This window comes from Panthera tigris, chromosome C1, assembly GCF_018350195.1.
Source record: "Panthera tigris isolate Pti1 chromosome C1, P.tigris_Pti1_mat1.1, whole genome shotgun sequence".
NCBI classification, from domain to species: domain Eukaryota; kingdom Metazoa; phylum Chordata; class Mammalia; order Carnivora; family Felidae; genus Panthera; species Panthera tigris.
The window spans coordinates 11254393-11279258 of record NC_056667.1 but is presented as its reverse complement, the minus strand read 5'-3'; the positions used below and the strand labels follow the sequence as shown (position 1 = coordinate 11279258).

General features: G+C 46.7%; 1 protein-coding gene and 1 pseudogene across 6 annotated transcripts in view; one reads left to right on the top strand and one right to left on the bottom strand.

Annotated features, from left to right (window-relative positions):
- Nucleotides 1–23743, bottom strand: part of LOC102966358 (protein DDI1 homolog 2) — a 37283-nt gene extending 13540 nt beyond the window's left edge. The window contains exons 1-6 of one of the 6 annotated variants that reach the window (XM_007083784.2): nucleotides 23460–23736; nucleotides 15661–15790; nucleotides 12303–12539; nucleotides 10354–10480; nucleotides 6061–6188; nucleotides 1879–2007 (exon numbers count right to left, since the gene is read on the bottom strand). In XM_007083784.2, the coding sequence (XP_007083846.2) occupies nucleotides 1879–2007; nucleotides 6061–6188; nucleotides 10354–10480; nucleotides 12303–12539; nucleotides 15661–15790; nucleotides 23460–23597 (889 nt within the window). In that variant the 5' untranslated portion in view covers nucleotides 23598–23736. Of the gene's footprint in view, nucleotides 1–1878; nucleotides 2008–6060; nucleotides 6189–9801; nucleotides 9887–10353; nucleotides 10481–12302; nucleotides 12540–15660; nucleotides 15791–23459 lie in introns of those variants that run through there. The other 5 variants (XM_042996112.1, XM_007083785.2, XM_042996111.1 and 2 more) reach the window with 5 other exon arrangements.
- LOC122241112 lies at nucleotides 6199–6667 on the top strand (annotated as a pseudogene).
- Nucleotides 23744–24866: the final 1123 nt, after the last annotated feature.

The following is a 24866-nucleotide window of genomic DNA, read 5'->3' as shown; positions in this document are numbered from 1 at the left end:
CTTTTACAAGAATAAAATGCAAGGGAAAAGGGTCAGAAGGAGATTACTTGGTGGTTGAGTCTCACTTAAAGGGATTTAAGGAATTAAGAAAAAAAAAATTTGGTTACAGAGGAAGGACTGAGCACATGTATTTATCTCCATTTACTCCTGAAAAATTACAATAAAAGTTTATCTTTTTTAAGGTACAAATCACTAAGGGCAAAAAATAAATATAAATAAACACACACACACACACACACACACACACACACACACACACACACACACAGAAGAGACAACTGAAACGTAATTTTGGAACAGAAAGCAGCAGAGAGCAGTGAGGAAAACTGGGAAGCAAGCCAATTAACATCACAGAACCCCCAAGTGTTTCATGAACCAGTACCTCTGCAGGCAGGGGTAGAGGTGAGTCCAAAGTAGCAAGACTGGGTGCAGGTCTATGTAGGAGTCACAGTTAGACCCTGCGGTTCTCTCTTAACCTCTGCTCAGCCAGGTGACTATCTCCTTTCACCCCAACAATAGACTAGAGGTTTATTTTCTCAAGAGAGTGAAACAGAGGTGCACATGGAGAGAGACAAAGACACAAGAACCTGACTGAATCCCAGGGGGATTAAGCTTAAGTTTACTGAGCCTCTAGCCCTTTCCCCCCTTCCAACTTCCAGATCACCAAATATCGCCAAGGCTGCCTACCCAAGTAATGTTCCAAACAGCCTTTTGGTGTCCCAGTCTTCACTATGAGCAGATGCCAAGGATCACCAGATATCTGAGAAAACCATCAAACAAATACAAAACGTAACAGAAAGGTTGGGAGGCAATGTTGAGGAAATCCCACAAACACCCACCACACCCAGGACACATGAAAGAAAGAAACAGGAAAGAAAGGAAACTACAGGACAAGTCTAGGATAGGACATTATCCCACCGAGTAGCAAACATCCTGGGGCGGGGGAGAGGAAGTGAAAGGTACCCCATGCGGTGGATGAAGACAGATCTACACCCAAGTGCATCCCTGTGAATTTGAAATTCCACAACACTGAGGTCAAAGAAGATTCTGCAAGCTTCAGAAATGGAAAAGAAACCTTTCAAATATAGGATCAAGAACTGAGACAGCAGCCAGCTTCTCCGCAGCAGCACTGACAAAAACTGGAAAACAAAGTGACTTCCCACTTAGCCAGACTGGTAGAATATAGGAAAACAACAACGACAAATTCTGATATTTAAGGACTCCGTTTCCTCCCTTGTATTCTTTCTCTGGAAGCTACCCTCCAATAAACTGAGGAGCAAAATTACAAAGAGCGAGACAGAGGATTCACATAATCCCATCTAAAAGCAAGAGGAAAGCAGCCTTTGGGACCCAGTCAAGAGAGATCCTAAAACTACAGCTGTGAAGCAGCTCTACAGCACTGGTCCAGTCTCTAGAAGAATCTTCAACAGGATGAACTGTATAAAGGAGATCTACACAACTAGGTAAGTGTTTGGGGACTGAGGAACACTTAGAATACCAGATGACCAAAAGAAGACAATTACTAATTGTAAGACAAACAACACAAAGAGAAAAGCAATCGTCTTCAATTAGGTGGCTCAGCTCTCCACAGTATTTACGTGTCAGTGACAGCACGACAAACATGTTATTTCGAAATACGGAGGTGAGCACCACAAGAAAAGAGCTAATAGTTGAACGCGGTCTCAAAGGAGCAGGAAAATAGAAGTACATAGGGACTGATTTCTTGTAACAAATTAAAACCTGTACGTGTGTAACTCTGACAGAACACAGGATTTAACGTGTCTGGGGATCAGGCTTGCTAGATCAGGTATGCCTACACAAAACAAATTTTGAAACACCCACTACCCTGAAAAGACTCCCATAGTGCCTTTTACTCACCTAGATGTACCCTTCCAATAATCTTCTGGGTGCCCACTCCTTTGGCAATCCCTGCCCACCGACGGTCCACCAGCCTCATTATATTACACCTTTCTGCACAAGCTTGGCTCATAATAGTCATCTGGGCACCTGGAAGCAGAGGGAAACATCAGATAATAAAAATGAAATCCACGTTTGTGGGAAGATTAAAAACCGCAGCCTGAGGACAAGGCAGAAAGCAAGTAGTCCCCGAGACTTTTGTCTGTGGACGGTTATTCACACCTGGGTTAGTCTAGCCCTTAGCCGTTCTTGCCACGCTTCATTCAACTTTCAGTTCCACGCTGGTATCGGAAACACAGCGTAGAAACCTGATAGTGATGGAAAGGATATTTTGTTTGAATGTCTCGTTAAATTTGTTTCATGAGATGACGTTTTAAAACTTTACCGACAGAAAGCAAAACTACCCGGAGAGGACTTCCAGAAAGTCAACCCACATCTACAGATGGAAACGTGTTAAGTGCTCAGTTAAGCACTCCTTTACACTCGGGTCAATCTTCATCAAGTATCTCTAAACATCTTATCAGATTATTTTTATTCCAAATGTGGGGACTTTATAATTTACCATGTAAAACCCACCATCTCTCAAAAAAAAAAAAAAATTACATCTGAACTCCCCATCTCTGCTCCAACAATCACACTCTGTTTCCTTTCAGGAAGAAGGCATTTAGGGTCTTTTCTCTCCTGGTTACGTGTATTCACCCACACAGCCGGAGCAGGCCAGCACAGGACACAGACACATCTGTTTTCACCTACAGCCCTGATCTCTCTCACAGATTCTGGTCTACATGCCCGTGTGCTCAACATTTCCATCTCAAAGCCAACAGGGCTATAAAGCTCTTTTCTCCCCCAGTAATTCTCACTTTGGATTTCTCTCTTTACCAAGGGAATTACTTTCTTACAACATAAAACTTAACACCGTTCACTTGTGACTCCTCTTAATTTTTTTTTTTTAATGTTTATTTTGTTTTTGAGAGAGAGAGAGCATGAGCAGGGGAGGGGCAGAGAGAGGGGGAGACACAGAATCCGAAGCAGGCTCCAGGCTCTGAGCCGTCAGCACAGAGCCCGACATGGGGCTCGAACCCACGAACTGCAAGTTCATGACCTGAACTAAAGTCGGATGCTCAACTGACTGAGCCGCCCAGACAGCCCCCGTGACTCCTCTTCCTTTAGCCTTCCCCTCGCTCTTTTTTTTATTTTTAAAGCTTTTATTATTATTTTTAATGCTTATTTCTTTTTGAGAGAGGGAGAGAGACAGAACACAAGCAGGGGACGGGCAGAGAGAGAGGGAGACACAGAATCCGAAGCAGGCTCCAGGCTCTGAGCTGTCCGCGCAGAGCCTGACATGGGGCTCGAACCCACGAGCCGTGAGATCACGACCCGAGCTAAAGTCGGACGCTCAGCCGACTGAGCCACCCAGGCGCCTCAGTCTTCTCCCCACTCTCAAACTCTGCTCCAACCCTGTGAGTAAGTTTTATGCAATTTCTATTTCTGACCTTCCTTCTTCTAACTATAGCAATCAGCCTAGCTCACACCCTATTCCCCTTGCTAATGGACAACTTCTCTGGTTTCCAAACCACTCTGTGGATGCATAATTTAAAGCAAGGAAATAGTCCTGCCCCTGAGGGGTACGGAATTCTCCAGATCTGTAACTATCTTTGGTCTTCCTCAAATAATCGTCTTCTTCAGATCACTTATTCCTCTGCTCACAAATCCTCCATGGCTTCTACTCTTTAATAAGATTAGCCTCCAGCTACACTGTCACAGCTTCACAACCTACCTCATCCTGGCCAAACTACTTCCTGCTACAATAGACGGAGTATCTGTGTCCCTGCAAAATTCCTATGTTAAAACCTGACCCTCAACGTGATGGGATTAGGAGGTGGGGTCTTTGGGAGGTGATTAGGTGACGAAGGTGAAAGTCTCAGGAATGGGCCGAGTGCCCCTGCACAGGAGACCTCGGACAGTTCCCTCCCCCTTCCTGCCACGTGAGGGCACAGCCAGAAGAGAACATCTGTGACCGAGGAAGCAGGTCAGCAGACGCTGGGCCTGCCTGCATCTTCACGGTGGATTTCCCAGCCTCCAGAACTCCGAGAAATCAATCTGTGTTGTTTATAAGCCCCCCAGTTGACAGTATTTTTATAGTAGCCCAAACAGACTCAAATATCAGACTTCTACTCTGACTGTTCAAAACCCTCCAATTTGACAGGAGGAAATTGTTCCCTTTGCCTCTTACTCGCGCTGACCCTCCTGCAGAGCGCCCCCTGCCTTCACTTTCTCTGATTTCCACTTACGCTTTAAGACCAAGCTCAAAACTGTCCTCACCCAGTGAGTTTTCCGCTCCTTCAGTTCCAACACTCCCTGTTCGCGTTACTCATTAGGCACCTTACACTTCACGGACACCGAAAGCTCTTGGCACTCGAGGAAAGTTAGATTCAAGAAGGCCCAGCAAAAGTGAAGGAAGAGAAAACTGGAGAAGGCAACTTTCCTCTTTTCTTCCCCTCTCCTCACTCTACCCCACAGAAGCTATTTACTGATGTAAAGTAAGCAAGCCCGACACGAGAAGGGTCCCTTTCACCGCTCCCCTGCCCTCTCTCAAGCCTCGGCTTGAAGCCCCATCCTCTTGCTCATGGAGACAGCTCAGTTCAGAGCCATGCCTGAGCACCCCAGTCGTGGTGCGAATGTGGTCTCGATGTGTACCCAACACGCATCGGATTTTTGCTGTTGTGGAATCTGCCATCAAACAGATCTGGGGCTGGACCCACAGCCTGCTCCTTGTGACCCTGTCTACCTGAAGAGGGACACCACCTCTCAACGTCTAAGCCTCCCTACCTACAAAATAGGGTTAACAGTCAAACACAGCTCACAGGGATTTCCTCAGGACTAACTGAAATTGAGATGATTTATATTAAGCACCTAATATGTTGCCTGGCATACAATAGAGGCTCAATAAATGTTGAGTGTGGTAATATTAGAGTCTCTTGGGTATTTGTCTCTCTCACTCACAGGAGCCCCATTAGGCTACAGTTAGTGAGTCTTAACTCCCACTCAGCACAAGTGCCCTGCCTACAGCATTCAACAGACATTTTTAAGCCGAATAATCGGCAAATTTGCTTCTCCCAAGAATGTATGCATCTCAAGATACAAACTTTTTTTTTAAAAATAGGCATCATGTCCAGTGTGGAGCCCAATGTCTGGCTTGAACTCACGACCCTGAGATCAAACCCTGAGCTGACGTCAAGAGCTGGACATTTAACCAACCGAACCACCCAGGTGCCCCCTCAAGATACAAACTCTTAATGACAATTGAAACCTAGCATGTGCTCAAATAATTGTGGATGAACAAACGGAGGAAAATACTACTTGAGCAGAGGCTTCTACTACTCTAGGAACTCATCCTATCTTACAGCCTGAGGGAACTGCACAGAATTAAGACACATAGGACCACTCAGCCATACCCGCACGGTGCTCTGTGCGATCTTACTGAGAAACAGAGCTATTATGGTGAGAAAAGGTGCCAGCTGGTACAGGGATTATCTGAATCCTCAAGTGGGAAACTCCCTGTCTCCTGACCTGGCTGTTAAGTTCTTTAAGGCCGAGAGCCCCGACACACACGCTCCCCCTCCTCATCGCTCCTGGCAAAGCGCTGGTGCACAGACCGTGCTGAACTATCTGTCTGACCTACACTCTATGCAGCCGCTTCTTACAGCTCCTTCTGCTGAACCCATTTACTCCCAAATTTCCCACAGAGATATCCGAAAAACTCAGGATGCCAAATAAGGGGAGGTAGGAAGTTAAAGGAGATCCTGCGAAAGACAAAACCAGTTAAGAAATGATTACAGGTGCCTGGCTGGCTCAATCAGTAAAGCGTGCGACCCTTGATCTCAGGGTTGTGAGTTCAAGTGCCACGTTTGGGGCATAGTTTACTTACTTACTTAAAAAAAAAAAAAAAAAAAAAAAAAAAATTACAAAAATAAACCTGTGACAACAGACACACACAAAGCTTGGCGAGTGACGTAACCCCTGGGCTGGTCAGGTGGCAGCCTGGAGGACTGCTGCCATCTTTACCAGGGTTAAAGCAGAGTCTCCCCTTCTCCCTGTGTCAGGTCAGAATGTCGGACACATGGACAAAGACAGAGACGTCACCTGAGTCAACAAAGGCTTTCACAGGATGTCCGTTCACTTTGCAGTTAATATAAAGCATCACCACTTGGCCAAAACTTTCAGGAGCCTCTTCCATAGCTATTGTCATGTTTTCCTCGATATTCTGTTGCCTGTAACAAACCAAGTAGAGTGGAATCATCATCTGTTTCAGGAGTCACAGTATTAAACACAGACGGGGCTTTCTCTTCCACGAGAGTGGCAGACGCAGAGACACAGATCTTTGTGAAGACCCTGATGGGCGACACCACCACCCTTGAGGTTGAGCCCAGTGACACCAGTGAGAATGTCTAGGCTACAGTCCGAGACCAGGAGGGCATCTCGCCTGAGCTGAGCAGCAGCTTCCGGTTTCTGTGGGCAAACAGCTGGAGGATGGCTACAATACCCAGGAAGAGTCCGCCCGGTGCTCGGTGCTCGGTGCTCGGCCGGGGGGTGGCACCCTCCAGCCTTCCCTCCGCCAGCCGGCCCAGAAATACAACTGCAGCAAGATACCTGCCGTGAGAGCTCTGCTCGCCTGCACCCCTGCGCTGTCAACTGCCACAAGAAGCGTGGTCACAGCAATGACCTGCGCCCCGAGAGGAAGGTCAGATAAGGCCCTTCCAGCGGCTCTTGGCCTGCGGGACGGCCCCCTGCCCGAACCCCAGAGCCTGTGTGCCTCGATAAAGTCTCCCTTTCACTGACTGAAAAAAAGAAACCACACACCAGATGTGTCCGTATCTTTTGCCCCTATTACAGCAGCTGAGCCCTGGAAATGGACATTGGCACTCTCCCCTGCAACAGGTGAGGTAGTGAGACACAGCTGGCAGAAAATCTAAAGGCACACAAATGACTTTCACGTCAAACAGTTCTGCTCCCTTTACAAGCTCAGATACGGGAAACTGAATCTCGAGAGAGTAAGAGTCAAAATCTTTTAATTCTGGAGAATGTCAGAATCTCGTGAATGCTTCCGTTTTCACGGGGATTTACTGGGTGTCTGGGTATGCGTCCTATATCCAGTGCGTTAAAGACGGTTGGCAAAGGTAAAACACAGAGGTTTCAACCGCCCTGCTGCACCCGCTGCTTCACCTCCAAGACCGGGTTTTCTACCTGTAAACGAGGGGGCGGACTCCTACTCCAGGACTGCTGAGAGGGATACGGCATCTACGACACAATGTTAACAAAAGAGCAGATGCTGGGAAAACGCACACACCTCTTTAGCTACCCGGCTATCACTTGGAAAACCACACACACACACACACACACACACACACACACCCCACAGTTCACTTGGTCCAGCAAACCATTTCTTCAAACATTAGACAGAATCTAATTCTTAAACGAGAAAGGGATGTAAAAGGGAGTTCCAGCTTACTTCTACATCTCCTGTCTCCGTTCCCAACCTCCTTTTAAAAACATCACCAAACACGACCAACATTAATGGAAACGAGGGCAGGCGCTGGGCAACGTACCCGAAGACTGAGATACTAACAGAACAGGGCCCAAGATTGGGGAGAAGTTATAACCGTAGGCGACGGGCTAGCACATTACAGGCCGCCACCTGCGAACTTCTACGGGACCGCAGCCACACCACTCCGTTCCATCCTGTGGGGTCATCCGTGGTCGCTCTGATACCGCGCTGGAGGACGGGAGTGCTGGTGGCAGACACAGCACGGCCTGCAAACCCTACGATCTTCACGGTCCGGCTATCTGCGGACGAAGTCTGCGGAGCCCTGTTCTAAACTGCAGTGCCTGTCCTTTTCGCGGTAATGCTCCACCTCAAATGAACTGCTGGTTTTAGCAGTCATTCTGTAAAACGCATGAAACTTCCCAGAAAGTCCAAGGCACCCTCGTTTAATTTAGTTGGGGAAACATGCGAGCTGTCATACTCCAATGTATACATACGCTGAGGAATCGCTGGTCTAACATACCAAATAAAACTTCAAAAGGCATTTGGCAGAACTACACAGCTTTTCTCTTTTGTCACATTATTAAATTTAGAGATGAACTAAAATTAGTTGTATATTCCTGACCTTGCGTTGACTCCAACCAAGATAAATTTCAGCAAAAAATCTTCTGAGATAATACCAGTCGCTTTGGCTATTCTGGGCTCCGTACGTATGTAGAGAGTCTCTTCAGAGGCACAAGGTCTTCTTGAAAAGACTGTACGCGTTATCCCATTTCCTTAACTTCCCCGGGCCCCCCTTGAGCTACACAAATATGCCTCATCTCATGGCTACTCTGCCAACGGTGCAGGGTCAGGGTTCGGCTACGATACCCTCCCACCCACCCACCACTCCTGTTTCTGGATGGAACACATCTATTTTTTTTTTTTTTTTAGAGAGAGAGCGAGCACGCAGGCCACACGCACCACGTGTGGATTCTCACTTCTCTCATCACTCTACGGGAGAGACTTTACATCCCTTACTTGAGACATTTCTGGTCCATAATCCTTCACTTGAGAAAGAGAGAGACAGAGAAAGTGTGGCCGCAGGGGGGAGGGCAAAGTAGGGGCAGGGAGAGAAGGAGGGTGGGAGAAGGAGAGAAGGAGAGAAGAAAGAGAGAAAGAGAGAGAGAGAGAGACAGAGACAGAGAAAGAGAGAGAGACTGTCCCAAGCAGGCTCTGTGCTCAGCACGGAGACCGACCCAGGGCTCAAGCCCATGACCCTGGGATCATGACCTGAGCTGAAATCAAGAGTCGGACATTCAACTGAGTGAGCCCCTGAACACATCTATTCTTGAGAATTATGTCAGGTTCCCTTACAACTGCAATGTGGTCAAGTTCAGAGAACACAAATTTCTTCCTATTTCTCTGGGTAGATTTAATTAGTGAGATGTTTTTGCTTCTTTTTTCCCAAAAATATTCATATACTAATATACTGACGCAATTAATGGGGACACTTAATCAACAAGAACACAAGTGAATGGCTAAGGGCTAGCAACTGATTCCGGCATACAATTTAAATGTCCCTGATTTCAAATGTAGTCAGAGAAATAAAAGATAAAATAACCATTATCTGACTTCTAAGCTGACAGTATAATGTAATGACCAAGTCAGGCTTCATTCAAGTAACCAAAGATTATGACAAAGAACACAGTTCTTCTTAGCTATACAGTGGTTCCCCCTTATCTGCAAGGGATACATTCCATGACCCCCAGCAGATGCCTGAAAACACAGACAGTACTGAACCCTATACACACTATGTTTTCTTCTATATATACACACCTATGATAAAGCTTAATTTATCAGTGAGGCCCAGCAAGAGATAAGCAACAGTAACAAAACAGAACAATACTCTGTGGCAAATGTTATGTGAACGTGGTCTCTCTCAAAATACCTTACTGTACTGTACTCACCCTTCTTGTGATGATGGGAGATGCTAAATTGCCCACGTAATAAGATGAACTGAGCCGAATGACACAGGCCTTGTGACACTGTTGGGCTACTACTGACCTTCTGATGTATCTGCTTTTGGACTGCAATTAACCACGGGTAAGGTGAGGGACTACTGTGCTAAAGCCTTCACCGTTCGCAACAAACACGACATGGGGGTGGGGGGCAGCTGTGCTTTCATTCTAACGGACTGACCACTGACCAGCATCGTTCTTGTGACTCACGATGTGACTGAGGTTGGCATTAGCATCATTATACCTGCTCTGGCCCCATCTCTTATGATGCTGATCCATCTGGCTGACTGGGGAACAGAGCACAAGCCATCTGCATTTTTAAAGCTTCCTATGTGATGTTACCTTAGCCCCAGGTGCGAGCCACAGCATTGGGGAAACTGGAGCTGGAAATGTGTCTGGCAGTCTGTTTATCCACGGAGCCCAGCTCAAGAACTGCAGAAGGAAAACAGACCCAGGACCACAAGGGCCCATCCGTACAGGGCTCTCTAATCCAATCATGCTCAAGCCTGGGTTTAATTAGGGCTCGTGTATTGTGTGTAAGGATTGAGATTCCAATCAGCCTGTACAGACAGCCTAACGGTCTCACCGGACTGGAGCTTCTGCTCAGTCCTGGGGTCACCGACCCCAGGGTGATGGGGTTGCTCTAATGATGCACCGTAGGCCAGTCCGGGAGTCTTCATTAAAGTCCCCAAGTTAGGTACCCGTACTTTGTAACGTTAAATCCACACACGAGGAGAACGGAAGAGGAGAGTGACCTAAAAGGCTGAAATCACTATCTCAGATACAAAACAAGGACACGCTGCCTCAAAGCAGATGCCCGACTGATACCAGGTCACCTGTCATTTGGGAAATCTGGATTCTCTAAAGCTTGCTCTTTAGGTAAAGGGTCATTACCTTATATCTTCCTCTATTTTTGCCTGAGCTTCAAGATCAAAAGGGTCGGCAGAAAAGAGACGAATCCTTTCTTGCTCTCTCCGGGCTCGGTCCTGCTGCTGTCCCTCCAGGACCCTAGAAAATTTCTCTACAAAAACAACAAGGGGGACATCTTGAGTGCCACGCTATTTCCATTCTCTGTTAGTACTTTTCCAGATCAAATCGTTTCTCAAAATACAACTATACAAGATGCAGAAAGGATGCCTAAGAATTATTTTAAACGGGCAATTACATTTACTTGCTATTTCTGAGGCAAGACTACGTCCCCTAAATTCAGTGTCAAGAAATCAAGTATTTTCAAAAGTCATTTATTCCGGTAAGAAATTATCCGTCATACTGTTTCTACTCAGAGGTAAGAGCATTTCAATTTAAATCAGCAGAAACAGCCATCTGTGTGGCAGATGAGTGACCCCACTCCTCTCCTCCCCGCTGCCCCCATTAACCTATTACGCAGAACTAAAACAGAGCGCGACCACAGGGCATGGAGTCGGTGGTGCCGTCGCAGCCCTGCGTGGGGACAGAGGGCAGCCACACCTGCAGCGGCACAGCACGAGGCGTGGGCATGACGAATCACCGTGTTGTGCCCCCGTGACTCTACCGCCAACACCGTGTGTCAGCTACGCTTCGATGAGAGACGACAACAAGACCCACAGGGCACTACAGCCCCACTTTTCCTGCCACTCCCTTGAGAATACCCCCTGCCTTAGACCAGGGACGTTACATGTAAACTATTGTCAGTCCACCTACAGGACCTCGTGAGTAACAGGCAGGAAAATGAGGAAAGAGAAAATACTGCTTGCTATAAAATGTATGTCACAAGAGCCACCTTAGTCTCGCTGTTTCTTAAATGAGGGTGTATTTAAATGTATCAAGTTCTACGTGCCATCATCACGGTCTTTGGCGATTAGATATATTGCGGAAGGAATTAAAGACACCAAGATAACGGTCGTATGAACTATCAATACACACAACATGAAGGAATCTAAACCACATTAAGCTGACAAAAGAAGCCCGACATGAGAGAGGACATACTGTGTGATTCCATTAACCCGGAGACTGAAAACACGATTATCAGAACGGCAGTAGCCCATAAGGGGAGGAAGCTGACCAGCAGAGGACATACTGGAATTCGGGAGCGAGAAAAATATTCTCTCATCTTGACTAGGGTGGCGGCTCCAGGACTTTGCCAAAGCTCAATGAACTGTACACTTAAAACCTGCGCATTTCTGTTAGGTAATTATTACCTCAGTTTAAAAAAGGGTCAGCTGAAGAATGAGCTATGGAGCATCTGTTACGCTTTAAAATGTAATCAGCACAGTTGCATAAACCCAGGAGTAAAACTGGAGAAATTTACAGAGAAAAACTTTATTCATCGAGCTGACTAAAAACAAACATTCTGTTTAACTCAAGAATGGCTCAAACACAGCAACAAGCTATTGGCGACAACCGACTATCGTTAATCTTGGGGTGGGTGAGAGTCAGAGGGCTCCGTTTTGCCACACAGGCTGATGGCACCGGACAGGTTTTCTGTCCCTAAGAGCATTTCACCCGGCATCAGCTGGCTTACTGGTGCTCTCTTCAACTGAGGCTCCCACCGAACAGGTTAGAATACCAGTCCCTAGGTTACGCGCCGTGAAAATAATTTGGGGGAACAAAAACCCGTCAGTGGAGGAGGCTGGTCAGGCTGGATCTCAGAGCTCTGTGCTGTCGCAAAATTGGATCACGACCGCCACTCAACTCCGCCTTTGGCATCAGCATCACTTTACCTCTCGGAGAGCAACTGGGGTGCTCAAGAGATCACGTGACCTGGCGGGCTGAACACCCCAGTTGCTGGAGTTTCTCCAAATTTGCCGCGACACCACTACTTCCCCTCAGGTCCGCTCGCCAGCCTTCCACGTTGATAAGCTTACCGAGGTCTCCACTGAGCAGAGCGTCCGCCAGGGGTGGATTGCGCTCCTTCAGCAAGGACAGCTCGTGGGGGTTGGCCAGCAACATGTCTCGGAGCAAGGCTGGATTGTCCAAGCCCTGAGGAGATGAAGCTATGTCTCCGGGAGATGAGTGGGACTGCTGTGCTCCTGGTGGCCGGCGCTGCCGGGAGCCTGACGTGCCAGGCACGGCTATGCTACGGAAGTCTATGCGGGGCAAGTCTGTTGGGGAAAATCGGTTCAAAGTTTACTTCCAGTGACACACAAGCATTTGAAGGGCACAGCGGAACATTTGCTGGTGAACGGTATATGGTAAATGGTAATTGCAGACATCTGACCTTTCCTCCGCGCTCTCTCACGCTGACTGAATATAAAGACTGCAGTCTGAGTGAACCCACAACCAAGAACAGAAAAGGGGTGCAGTCCATGGTAATGACCCTAGATTTTTGGCTTCTACAATATCCCAGAAGACATAACAAGTTTTTACTTACTTGTATCTTTTTTAATGTGTATTTATTTTTGAGAGATAGAGACAGAGCGTGAGCGGAGGAGGGGCAGAGAGGGAGACACAGAATCCGAAGCAGGCTCCAGACTCCAGGCCGTCAGCCGAGCCCCACGCGGGGCTCGAACCCACGAACTGCGAGATCGTGCCCTGAGCTGAAGTCGAACGCTTAACTGACTTAGCCACCCAGGAGCCCCTACTTACTTGTATTTTTTACAAATTAAAGCTAGTCTTAATAAACATAACCACATAAATCTGGATGTAATTCTTGAGAAAAACCCTAGTTTGTTTTGACATTTCTCAAAGGGCCCGGACACCTGGGGTAAAGAATACTATACACACCAAGTGAACTGCATAAATTTTAGATGTAAAATTCTACAAGTCTCTGCTAAACATACTCGTTCTTGGAATTTACACTTTCATCTGCGCACCACGGCTAACTCCTCTCACACCACCAGGGAGCTAGCAGGTGTAATCGTTTTACAGGAGAGACAAACAGAAGAAAAGGGACTTGCTCAGGTTCTCGGTGCTGAGGTCACCAAAAGATAGAACAGATTTAGAGGCTACAACTCCTGGGTTCTATAATCCAGGCTGAGCTGACCTTATTAAAACGAAAGGAAAATAAAAGGGAGCCTTACACAAAGGAGCCACGTATTATATGATTCCATTTCTATGAAATGTCCAGAATAGGAAAATACAGACACAGAAAGTAGACGGATGGTTGCCTAGGGCTAGAAGGCTTGGAGGCAGATGGGGAATGACTGCTAATAGGTCCAGCTTCTTTATAAGGTGATAAAAATGTGCTATAATTGATTGTAGTGATGGCTGCACAACTGGGAATAGACTAAAAATGAACTGCACCCCTTACATGAGTGAACTGTATGGTATACGAATGATATCTCAACAAAACGGTTACTTAGAAAAGGAATTTTACCTTAAAAAAAAAAGGTAGAGCAGAGACAGAATTAGGGGCTAGAACTGAGCGAATGTGTATCTCCTCAATCCCAAAAATGTGCCTGATGGTCACTCCTGTTTCAAGTTGAGGCTATCCTGAAGCTGTTGGGAAATCAACTAGAAGGGAATCCTTTTTTTTTTTTCCTTAATGCTTATTTACTTTTGAGAGAGAGAGAGAGAGCGCACGTGCACAAGCGGGAGAGGGGCAGAGAGAGAGAGGGAGACACAGAATCCGAAGCAGGTGCCAGGCTCTGAGCTGTCAGCACAGAGCCCGATGCGGGGCTCGAACCCATGACCTGTGAGATCATGACCTGAGCTGAAGTCGGTTGCTTAACCGACTGAGCCACCCGGGCGCCCCTAGAAGAAGGGAATCCTTAAACTCAAGTATCATTTTCTGCCTCTTTAGCATGGGTTCAACTAGCCACCTCCTTCCAACAGACCTCAGCTGGCAGCTTGTGTGTGTGTGTGTGTGTGTGTGTGTGTGTGTATACACACATGCGCATGAGGGAGTTAATCCATACCAACCAGCAACACAGATATGGGTGGACCTTCTCTGCAGGGTAAGACATTTTTATCTTTAACCATGGTAACACTTATCTTGAGAGTCCATTCGCTTCAGAGTAATTCTGAAAAACTTGTTTACCTGAACGACTAGATCTGCTCCCCTCAGATGGCTCCCCTCCCCCACAGACTGGCTCTCTTGTCCACATGCGACAGTACGGGGAAAAAAAAAACAACCAGCAATTCTCCAGAACTAACAATTTCACCAAATTAACCAAAGGAAGATTTGTTTTGGTTTTTTTTTGACTGACATGTTCAAGTCACAACTCTTTCTAAAGTTTAACAGTAGACCCAAGGGACTAATGTGATCCCGATCTGGGAGGAACAGTGCTTGATGGTCTCTTACAGCCCCAGTTTCGGGCTGAACGGATGCACTGTGTTCTAAGCTGGCATGGGTCATCATCACGCAGACAGTCATCAGCTGGAACCACAAACTTTAAACCCACTGACCTAGAGACTAAGCAGTACTTAAGAAATCTACCTGAAGACAGCAGGGAATGGAAAACACTATTACATTTCATTAAAGGGGTCCACATCAGAACCCTGGCCGCTTTTGTAGATCGTGAACCCCTGTGAGTATCCAAAGAAAGCTACTGACCCTCTCCCTATCAAATGCACACATGCTCTCAGCCACGCAACTGTGCGTATTTATTTCAGGGACACAGAAACGTTCTAAATCCCAAAGCACAGATTCCAGACTATAAACCCCTATTCCGGATAGAACATCGAGACAGGTAAGCTTCCTTTCACATGATTAACACGGCTGGTGGGCAAGGAGCAGAATCTGGTGGTCCAGCTGCCTACTGTTCATAAAGCTCAGTACAATGGGAAAAGTACCATGTTTTAGTTCCCATGCCTTCGCTTATTAGCTATGTAACACTGAAGACATTACTTAAAACCGGAGCTTTGTCTATTAATGATAACAAATTATAAAGAGGAATCTCCTCCCCTACAACCGTGATCCTGTGCAATGTGCATGCAAGTGCCTGGCTGACTGTAAAATGTCCCACACAGGCCTGCTAGCTGAGGGCCAGACACGAAGCAGCAACAGTCAGTCAGGAATCACGGGCATAGATGGCCTCTTAAGTCCTTCCCCAGGATACAGTTCTCATCGATCACAACAGAAGCGAACATTTATCCAGGGCGTGCTGAAGGCTGCACTATTCTCACAGCTAAGAAAACAGCCATAGGGAAGTCAACCCAGCCAAGGATACAGAGCAACCAAGGGGCAGACTCCATACCCCGCAGTCTGAACCCGAAGCTAGTCCACAGCTCTGACCCACTGCACTATGCTGTCTCCTGATGCCTGTGTCAGGAATGTCTTACTTGGGAACTGCACTGGAGGTCGAGGGTCTGCATTCTCCTTCTGTCGTAAAATCACGACATCTCCATCTTTCAAGCCGTAGGAAGCCAGCGATCTGTGGTTGTCTGTGAGGGGTCTTTCAGCATAGACGATCTACAACCAGAAAAGAGTTCACCATATGAAGCACTGAGAAATAACATGGAACAAAGCAGGAAGACTACGTACAGTGTCCCTTTTCACCAGATGTCAGTCCCAGCCTGCTCAAAACCCTCCAATGGTTTCCCATCACACCTGGAATAAAAGCCTAAATCCTTCCCGTTACCTGCTAGGTCCAACAATTTGGTCCCTGGCTCCCCCTCTGACTTCATTTCATACCGTAATTGCTGCTCCCTAAATAATGTGATCAATTTCCCCCTTGGGACTGTTTCACTTGCTCTTCTCTCTACCTGAAGGATGTTCTTTCCCCAGCTATTTCTTAAGTAAGCTCTATGCCTAACTTGGGGCCTGAACTCAGGATCAAGAATTATGTGCTCTACCAACTGAGCCAGCCAGACGCCCTCCCAGCCACTCTTTTTTAAGGTCTCTGATCAAATATAACCTTTCCAGAGCCCTTCACTAACCACCCTATTTAAAAACCCTCTCATATTAAGTATCTATTTCTTTTTACTGTTTATTTTTGAGAAACAGAGCAAGAGCGGGGGGGGGGGGGGAGAGGGAGAAAGAGAGAAAGAGAGAGACAGAGGGGAAGGGAGAGAGGGAGAGAGGGAGAGAGGGAGAGAGGGAGAGAGGGAGAGAGGGAGAGAGGGAGAGAGGGAGAGAGAGAGGGAGGGAGACAGAGACAAAGAATTCGAAGCAGGCTCCAGGCTCTGAGCTGTCAGCACACAGCCCGACACGGGGCTTGAACTCACAAGCCATGAGATCATGACCTGAGCCAAAGTTGGACGCTTAACCGACTGAGCCACCCAGGAGCTCCTTAAATATCTGTTTCTTTATTGTCTTTCTGTTCCACTAAAATGGAAGCTACTTGAGGACAGGAATTTGTTTTGTTTGCGTAGCTCAAATGTCTTTTTTTTTTTTTTCTTGTGACAAGAACTTTTAACATTTACTCTCTTAGCAACTTTCCAGTATGGGATACAGTCTTGTCAATTACAGACACCAAGCTGTATATGACATCCCAATGTATCCATTTTTAAATGATCTTGCACACTGGCAAGTCTAAAAGTTTTCCAAATACTGCCTGTTCTGCATTCTTCCTTCTCTTCTACTGGATCAGGGATGTACTACTAATAAAAACATTTTTTTGATGTGCAATCAAACACTGAAAAAACCTGAGAGCATAAAAGCAGGTGGAACACTGTGCTGTAGGAAAAAAACGGAGAAAGGGCATACTATAGTTTAACCACAAAGGAACATAAAACCTATCCTGCACTATTACATACTGCAGAGGGGTATTCAGAATAAACTCAGGCTTTGAAAGGTTTTCTTTCAAAAGATTTGCTGTGCACCAGGCCACGTGCAAGCTGAGGAACCTGAGTCCTGTCCTGGCTCTGACAGTGGCCGCGTCCCTCCGCTGGTCCTGGCTTCACATTTCCGTTTGTCAAGCAAGCAGTTGGGGCTAGATAATCGCTACAGCTGTCCCTTCCAGGTCGGTCTGCTACTCTACCATTTTACAGTGCTTCCTCACATGTCCTCATAGCTCTTGCAAGAAGACTGCCGGACACGCAACCTGAAAAATACAGATTTCTGCTGGGAAAAATGATCTGTCATATCTGCTCTCAGAATCTACACTGACATGAGAAGTAGAACCAACAGGAAACTGAATTTCCAAAGCCAAATACTTCTGGGGGTGCACAAAAAAATGGGACTCAGAGCTCATAGGGCCGATTACACTTCCTAAGTTCTATACAGTACTAGAAAATGGATCGTTGGTTCTTACCCTCAACTTGCAAAGTTAAAACACGTTCCAGCAGTCCACTGGACTGTCACTCCATCGATCCACTCACACTCTGCTATTCTCCCTCACGTAACCACATATCGCGTGGCGAAAGTACAACAGAATCAACACAGACTGTTTGCAATACAACCCGAGAGCCGTATGGTAACTTGTGGAATTGCTGGGAAAGCTACCATAAATCTGAAGGGACAAGTGTCCCAGTTGAGGTGTGCACCAAGCAAGAGGAGGCATGACAACAGAAATGCCACGCAGGCGGCTCTCACAAGGTGGCCTCAACACAGCGAAGCCACCTTACGACAAAGGTAGTGAGTGGTCCACGGCCCGCTCCTTAATTTTCCAGGTTCAGAAACTCAACCATCAGTATATGTAGAGACACAATCGGTTGACACATTTTAACTGTACTTATAGAAGAACATTTATCTACAACAGGAAATCAAACGCAGAGCATCAAAATGCTCCTATCCAGCAGAAGACTTGTCTTCAAGCTGGCAATGCTACCTGGAGGGCCATATTAAGACAGCAGACACTACCACGGCTTGCACTTCCATTGGAACGGGTTCCCACAGTCTCCCGCCTCATCCTACGCCCTCTCATTTCTAGGTGGGCATTATTCGTCCCATTTTGCGGACAGGGAAACAGAGTGCGGTGACCTGAGACCACACAGCTATGAAGAAGATAACTAGGGCAGCTCTTTCTGCCCCCAGGTCCTATCCCTGTGCTTTGATAAAACCATCTATTTTGTACCAAAAAATAAAGAAAGAAAAAAATAAGAACATAAAAAAAGGAAAAAGAATAGAACTAGGATTGGAACACCTGCCTGACTCCAAGAGCGGGAGATCTTCCCTAAGGACCACATACAACTGCCCCAAACCGAAGTCCAATGTGGCCAGCTCAATTAGCTGGTGACCTGAACAAGAGCTATTAAGCCATCTGTCACCACTGAGGGCCTATGCTCACCAGGGGAACCAAAACCCTGTGCACCGCTCAGCCTATCAATGTGTCCTGAACATGAGGAAGGACCAGTGGCGGCTCCTCACTCAGGACTTCCACGTAAAAACTCCACGGTGTTCAGTGGACATAGTCTTTCCTCAGCAGATGCTGTAAATTTTTTTTTTTTTTTTTTTTTTTTAAATAAAGACAGCCTGGGGGCGCCTGAGCGGCTCAGTCGGTTAAGTGTCCAACTTCGGCTCCGGTCATGATCTCAGGGTTGGTAAGTTCGAGCCCCCACGTCAGGCTCTGTGCTGACCGCCCAGACTGGAGCCTGCTTCGGATTCTGTGTTTCTCTCTCTCTCTGCCCCTCCTCTGCTCGTGTTCTGTCTCTCTCTCTCCCCCAAAATAAATAAACATTAAAAAAAAAAACTTTTTAAAATAAAGACAGCCCGATCTAACAATAAAAGTTTAAGATCCTGGTAATAACTACCACCAAACACATACATGTCATGTGGAACATTGCTATCTTGCCCCATTTCCTAAAAATACTAGACTGAAGAATGTGGGTGAGGAGCAAAACATTCTTCACTCTGACAAAGCAGCAGGCGTATTCCATTTTAGCCCAAGGACGCAAATGAAATAAACAAAAGCTTAGCTGAAATTATAACAGCCACAAAGAACCGACTTCTTTTTGTTAAAACAGGCTTAAGAGTCTAAGAAAGACGATTATTGTATAGCTCAAGTCCTATAAGAAATCTGAATGAGTTTCCAGCTCAACAAGAGTGTATCATCAGACCCATGGTTTCACATTTCCACCAGTCAAAACAAAGAGTTTCGGTAAGGCATTGGTGATGCTTTCCACCATAATATCCAACTCAAAGGCCACAAAGCTAAGAATTCTGGTTCTGCCAGTTATGAGGACACACAACAGGACAGTTTACACATCTACAAGTCTCAAGCTGCGAAACTGGCACACTGCTAGTGCTTACTCCAGAGGCAGCACCCTAGAGACCAAATTTAAGCTTAATCGACATTTAACAATAGACTAAAACAACTCCAAGACCAACAACTCCATCATTAAGCATGAGGTCAAATGCCTTCTCGTCTTCAATCAACAGAAATCGTAACAATACATTTCTAGCAGTAAGGACCATCAACTGGCCACAGAATCTTTGGACTCACATCTGAACGACTCCCTAATACTATCATTAATTGAAAGCCTACTATATGCCAAGTGATCTACATATACATCTCATGCCACAGCTTGACTTTTCCAACCCTTCTGGAAAACAATATGGCAACAGTTACTAAAAGCCTTTCAAAAGACCTGGCAATTCCATAGCTAAGAATACATCCTGAGAAAACAATCAGAAATGGGGACGAAGCCTTAAATATAGATATCCATGGAAATGTTACTAATAACTGCTTCCAATTCCCCCAATTCAAATGCCCAGCAATAGGCAAATTTTTAAATAAACTGCGGTACATCTATATTACATGGCCATTAAAATTATAAATTTGAAGAACTTGAAATGTCAGGGAAAAATGCTGACAATGTAGCTTTGACTGAACAAAGAAAGTTGAAACTGTTGGTACAGTTCAGGGCATCATGTTTAAAAGTTACACTGTAACCACAGAAAAGGAAGAAAGCTTAGGGAAAAAGATACACTAAGAAGTAAACTGCAGTTGTTTCCGGGGTGATATGGTAATAACTTTTTCTCTCTACCTTTTCCTATAAGGTACAAATTCTCTAAAACGAATATGCAGTATTTATCAGAAAAAAAATTCACGAAAATTACCTGCAAAAATAAGTATGTCAAAAGCAGCTACAATAGAAAATTTCAGTTTCCACTGCTTTAAAATAGTGTTTTACAAACGACAAATCACGCTGTGTACAGAGCTGCCTTCCCAGGATCATACGGTTACTGCTATATTACTTGGCATTTACACATGCCTTTTGAGAGTCCTTACACATTCTGCACACGTTTTGACCACATGCCACCTACAGGGGTAAATTATAATGATGTTTCAAAAATACAAAGACATTAATTTAAAGTGAAGCTAAGTTCTGATAATTCTTTGAAGTCTGCCCAGCCAAGTTCTGCATCAAAGCATCAAACAGAGCCACGACCGGCTTCCAAGCCCACACTTGTATTAAGAGATGGAACATGCCCAGCTTTAATCACATGTACAAGTAGAGATAGTTTCTGTTCTAAATTTGTTATCATCACATTATAACTACTATAATCAGACTAGAGCTGTTAAAAAGTAACGTCTTTTCCAAGTGCATACTTATGCACGACTGATGCTGATGTGCAAGTGTGAATTCTAAACCAGTGATCCCCAATGTGGGGCAGGCAGGCGAAACGGTTCTTTAAAGATGTGGGAACAGAAAAATATTAGAATGTTCATTTCCATTTATTTTAGTTCATCCTTCCTTAAACGCTATCCTATGGTTGTTTATAATGGACATAAGGTTATTACTTCACTCATTGATGTTTACGGTTATTCCATACATATGTGCGCATGTATATAATGCATATAACATTAGTTCATGTTTATAATTGATTATATGTATCGCAAAGATGTATGTTCCAAAACACTGTACGCGAAGGGAAACCTGACTGAAAAAGTCTGGAGATCCGTGGTTTGGACACACCGTGACAGGAAAGAACAGCCAGGAACCTTAAAAAAAAAAAGAAAGAAAGAAAGAAAGAAAGAAAGAAAGAAAGAAAGAAAGAAAGAAAGGGGAAAGAAGAAAAGAAAAAGAAGAAACTCCCTTTGGAAATGGAGGTGAAGGAACGAGGACAGAGAAGGTAAACAAGAGTGAGGCAGAGCAAGCAGGAGGACGAGGAGGGGAAGAGGAGTAACATGGGAGAACCTGGGCGGTGAAGCAGTGGGAGTGGGGGCCTCGAGTAAGTGATGTATTTGTAGGTAAAACTATAATGATGTTTACCGTTATGATCTGGCGAACGGAAATGACTCAAGTGTGTGTCTAGGGTGGATCCTGTTCCTGCCTCATGGGCAAGGCAAGCAACTGAAAAGACAACCGACCACCAGACATCTTAAAATAGATACTGTGTTAGGTTACAATGGAGCCAACGGAACAAACTTGAAACAGGGGAGCTGTTTACAGCTGGGTAATACAGGCTTCACAGAAGTTGGAGCCCAGGCTTCCATATGCTAATTTGGCTTGGGAGGAAGTAAATGCCCAAATGGTGACCTAATGAATAAGAAAGAATTTGTGGAGTTAGCCTAACTGTTCAATTAGTGAGGTACTCCTAACATCCTGAGCTAACAGAGGACTGTGCCTGCCTGGACCATACATCGAACGGTCTTTTCCATCGGTCTCTTCCTTTAAATTTGTTACAGCCCGTCTCAAAAAGGACAGGAAGAGAGGCAATGCCGCTTTTCATCTTCTCCCAAGCCCAAATAACGATGAGACCAACTTACATTTTCATTTTTTTATTCCCCCCCGCCAGCTGGTGATTATAACCAGGGTAACAGAACCGGAGGGTAGAGAGCAATTGAAAATGCCACCTTCAAAAATTTCAGAATTGTGTTTACTTCCTTACTTAAACTGTCCTTCCCTAGTTTTTCACGTGAGGGATTCATGGGCGGCGGGAACTGGCTCCTCAGTTTTTAGAAAACATTTGCAAAAAATTCCTTTTACCGATTTCTTTGTAGCTTCTGCAGCTTCAGTCTGTGTATGTGACACTTTGCATCCTGAAACCTATTCTTTCTTGATACTCAGCTTTATGCCAAGGTTCTAAAGTTCACATCGTGTAAAGGAATCATACTCACTTCTGAACAAAATATTGACGCATCTGTTTATCACAATAAAGGGCAGAACACGCTGCAGTTGGGCAATAGTTTTTGGAAGTATTTCATAACTGCAGTAGAAAATCAGGATTTACATTCTGGGGCCCTGGAGGACTTCTATAATTTTCTCAACGTTTAGACCATGTCCTCCACGGTCCACTTACAAGTTGAGATTTAAATGTTTTCCTGTAAAGGCCAGAGTTATCGTCACCGATTCTGTTTGGTGGCAGCTCAGGGCATTCTGAGAATAAGTTATGTTGCTCATTTCAAATAAATGTAAGAGCAGCTGAATTTCCTTCCAGCATGGTAGGGAAATGAAACAAGCAAGCAAATCACACTGAGAAGATACCGGGCCATTTTTACGAAAATATCCTCATAAAGCTCTGAACTTTGAACCCACCCAAACTCTCAATTGTGGCCTGAAATAAAGAAGGAGTCTGGCCTACTACCAGCGAAGAAACCAGAGAAACAAACAGCTTGAACTGAACGAATAACTACCTTTTTTTTTTTTTTTTTTTAAGAGAATTTAATCAGAAATGCCACGTGGTAGGGAAAAAGGTGCAGGGCATTTCCAAATGCCTCAAAACAAGGTAATGCAAGTCTCAAACTTCTTCCTTCACTAGGAGTGCAGATCTCTACATTTAAAGGTAAATTACGGTTGCTTAAGCAGGAGCTCTGTCCAGAACACCAGATGAACACCAACCTACCACAGCGATCCAAACTGGTATTTCTGGTCGGGGAAGTAGAATGTATGAACTCTTGCAGACCTGGAGCTCCTTCTTAGGTCCACAACACCCCAAACTCGGGATTATCAGGGGAGAAGGGGCCAAAGAGCCAGAAGATGGGGCGGGCCGCCCAACAGTCCACGCGCCCCTCGGGCTGCAGTGGGTGCGTCTGCGGTCAGGCTCTCCGCTCCCTCCCATGGCACCCCACCCCACGCTCGGAGTGTGTGGGGGCAGCTACCGATCCCAGCTCCCTCCCGGACGCGGGGGCGAGCTGGGAGAGGCCATCCCGCTCCCCCACCCCCAATTCCCCACCGGCAGCAAAGGGAGGGCGTGAGACCCCAAGGCAGGAGGGTCAGCCCTGGAGAGAGACCCCGCTCGCTGCCCCGCGTACCTGGCTCTCGGCTGCGGGGATGCCGGACTCGAGCTCGCACAGCGCGCGGAAGTTGTGCAGCTCGAAGTCGGCGTCGACCTGGAGGGAAAAGGTCACCTCGGAGAGGTCCCTCCGCACACAGTACACGGTGAGCAGCATGGCCCGGGCCCGACCCAGCTCGGCTCGGCCCGGCCTCGGCGCTGGGCTGCGGGGCGGCGGCGGGGCCTGGCTGGTGCTGCGGGCGGACGGCGCGGGCTGCTCGCTCGCCCGCTTGCTCCTTCCCTCCCTCACACACGCTCAGTGACTCACTCCCTCCCGCCCTCCCTACCAAGCACGGCCGCCGCCACCCGCCTGCGACTCCGTCTGCCTGCCTGCCGGCCTGCCTCCCACCGCTGCCGCCAAGCGCGCCAGCCGCCCGGCGCCCCGCCCCGCCGCAACGCGGCTGCCGTAAAGCCCGCCTGGCCCTCTCTGCCGTCGCGACGCGGCGAAGGGGCGGGCCGGGAAGAGGGAGGCGGGAAGCTGGGAGAGGATTGGAGGGGCTTGGGGAGAGGGAGGGAGGAGGAAGGGCGAGAAAAGGAGAGAGAAGGAAAGGAACGAGGAGAATCAAAAATGTACCAACTGAGGGGGTTAACAGCTGAAGTCTGTGGCGGATTCCACAATCTCATTCATCCGGCAGGCATTTATGAAGCGCCTTCCAGGTGGATACAAAATCTGCGTAAAAAGATAGGTCTTTCTTGGCCCTTGAGAACTCTCAGCTTGGTATAGGCGACTGACAACTAGGCAGAGAGTTCTAAAACGTGTTCTACGAAGCAGGAATTGAGGCTCAGAGAGCTCAACCCACTTCTTGTGCTAACGATTGAGGGTTAAAACCAAAATCGTAACCCTGCCTAGTCTATAGAACCGGGCTTACTCTGACCCCTGACCCCTGACCCCTTCCTGCGCTCTGCCCTCCCAGCCACGTTGGGATTTTCAGTTCCTCCACGGCTCCATTCCTCTGCCTTGTAAAGTGTTCCCTCTACTTGGACTGTCTCCTTCCTACACCTGACGATATTGGGCACGGCTTAGACTCCACCCCACGAAGTATTTTCTCCTGTCGTGGCCTGTGGCGGGCCACCTAGCTGATGAGTGGATAGAGGCCCAGAACATGAGGCTTCGTCAGAAAACCAAAACGGGTGCAAGAGCGGCACCTCCCTGCTTACCACCCGCTTCTTCCCTATCCATGGAGTAGGGACCCCTCTTCTATTATAACAGGAGGGAAGGAGGAAGCAGGATGGCTGCGGAGGCAGGTAAGTAGGTAGGTTGGCTGGCGAGAAAGTCGATGACCCGCTGGAGACTTTTCTCTCTGGAGGAGGGAAGGTCATCTCTGGAGGAGCAGGGGGTTGAGAAGAGTGGGTGTATGGGCTACACAAAACCTGGCTGTCAGCGACT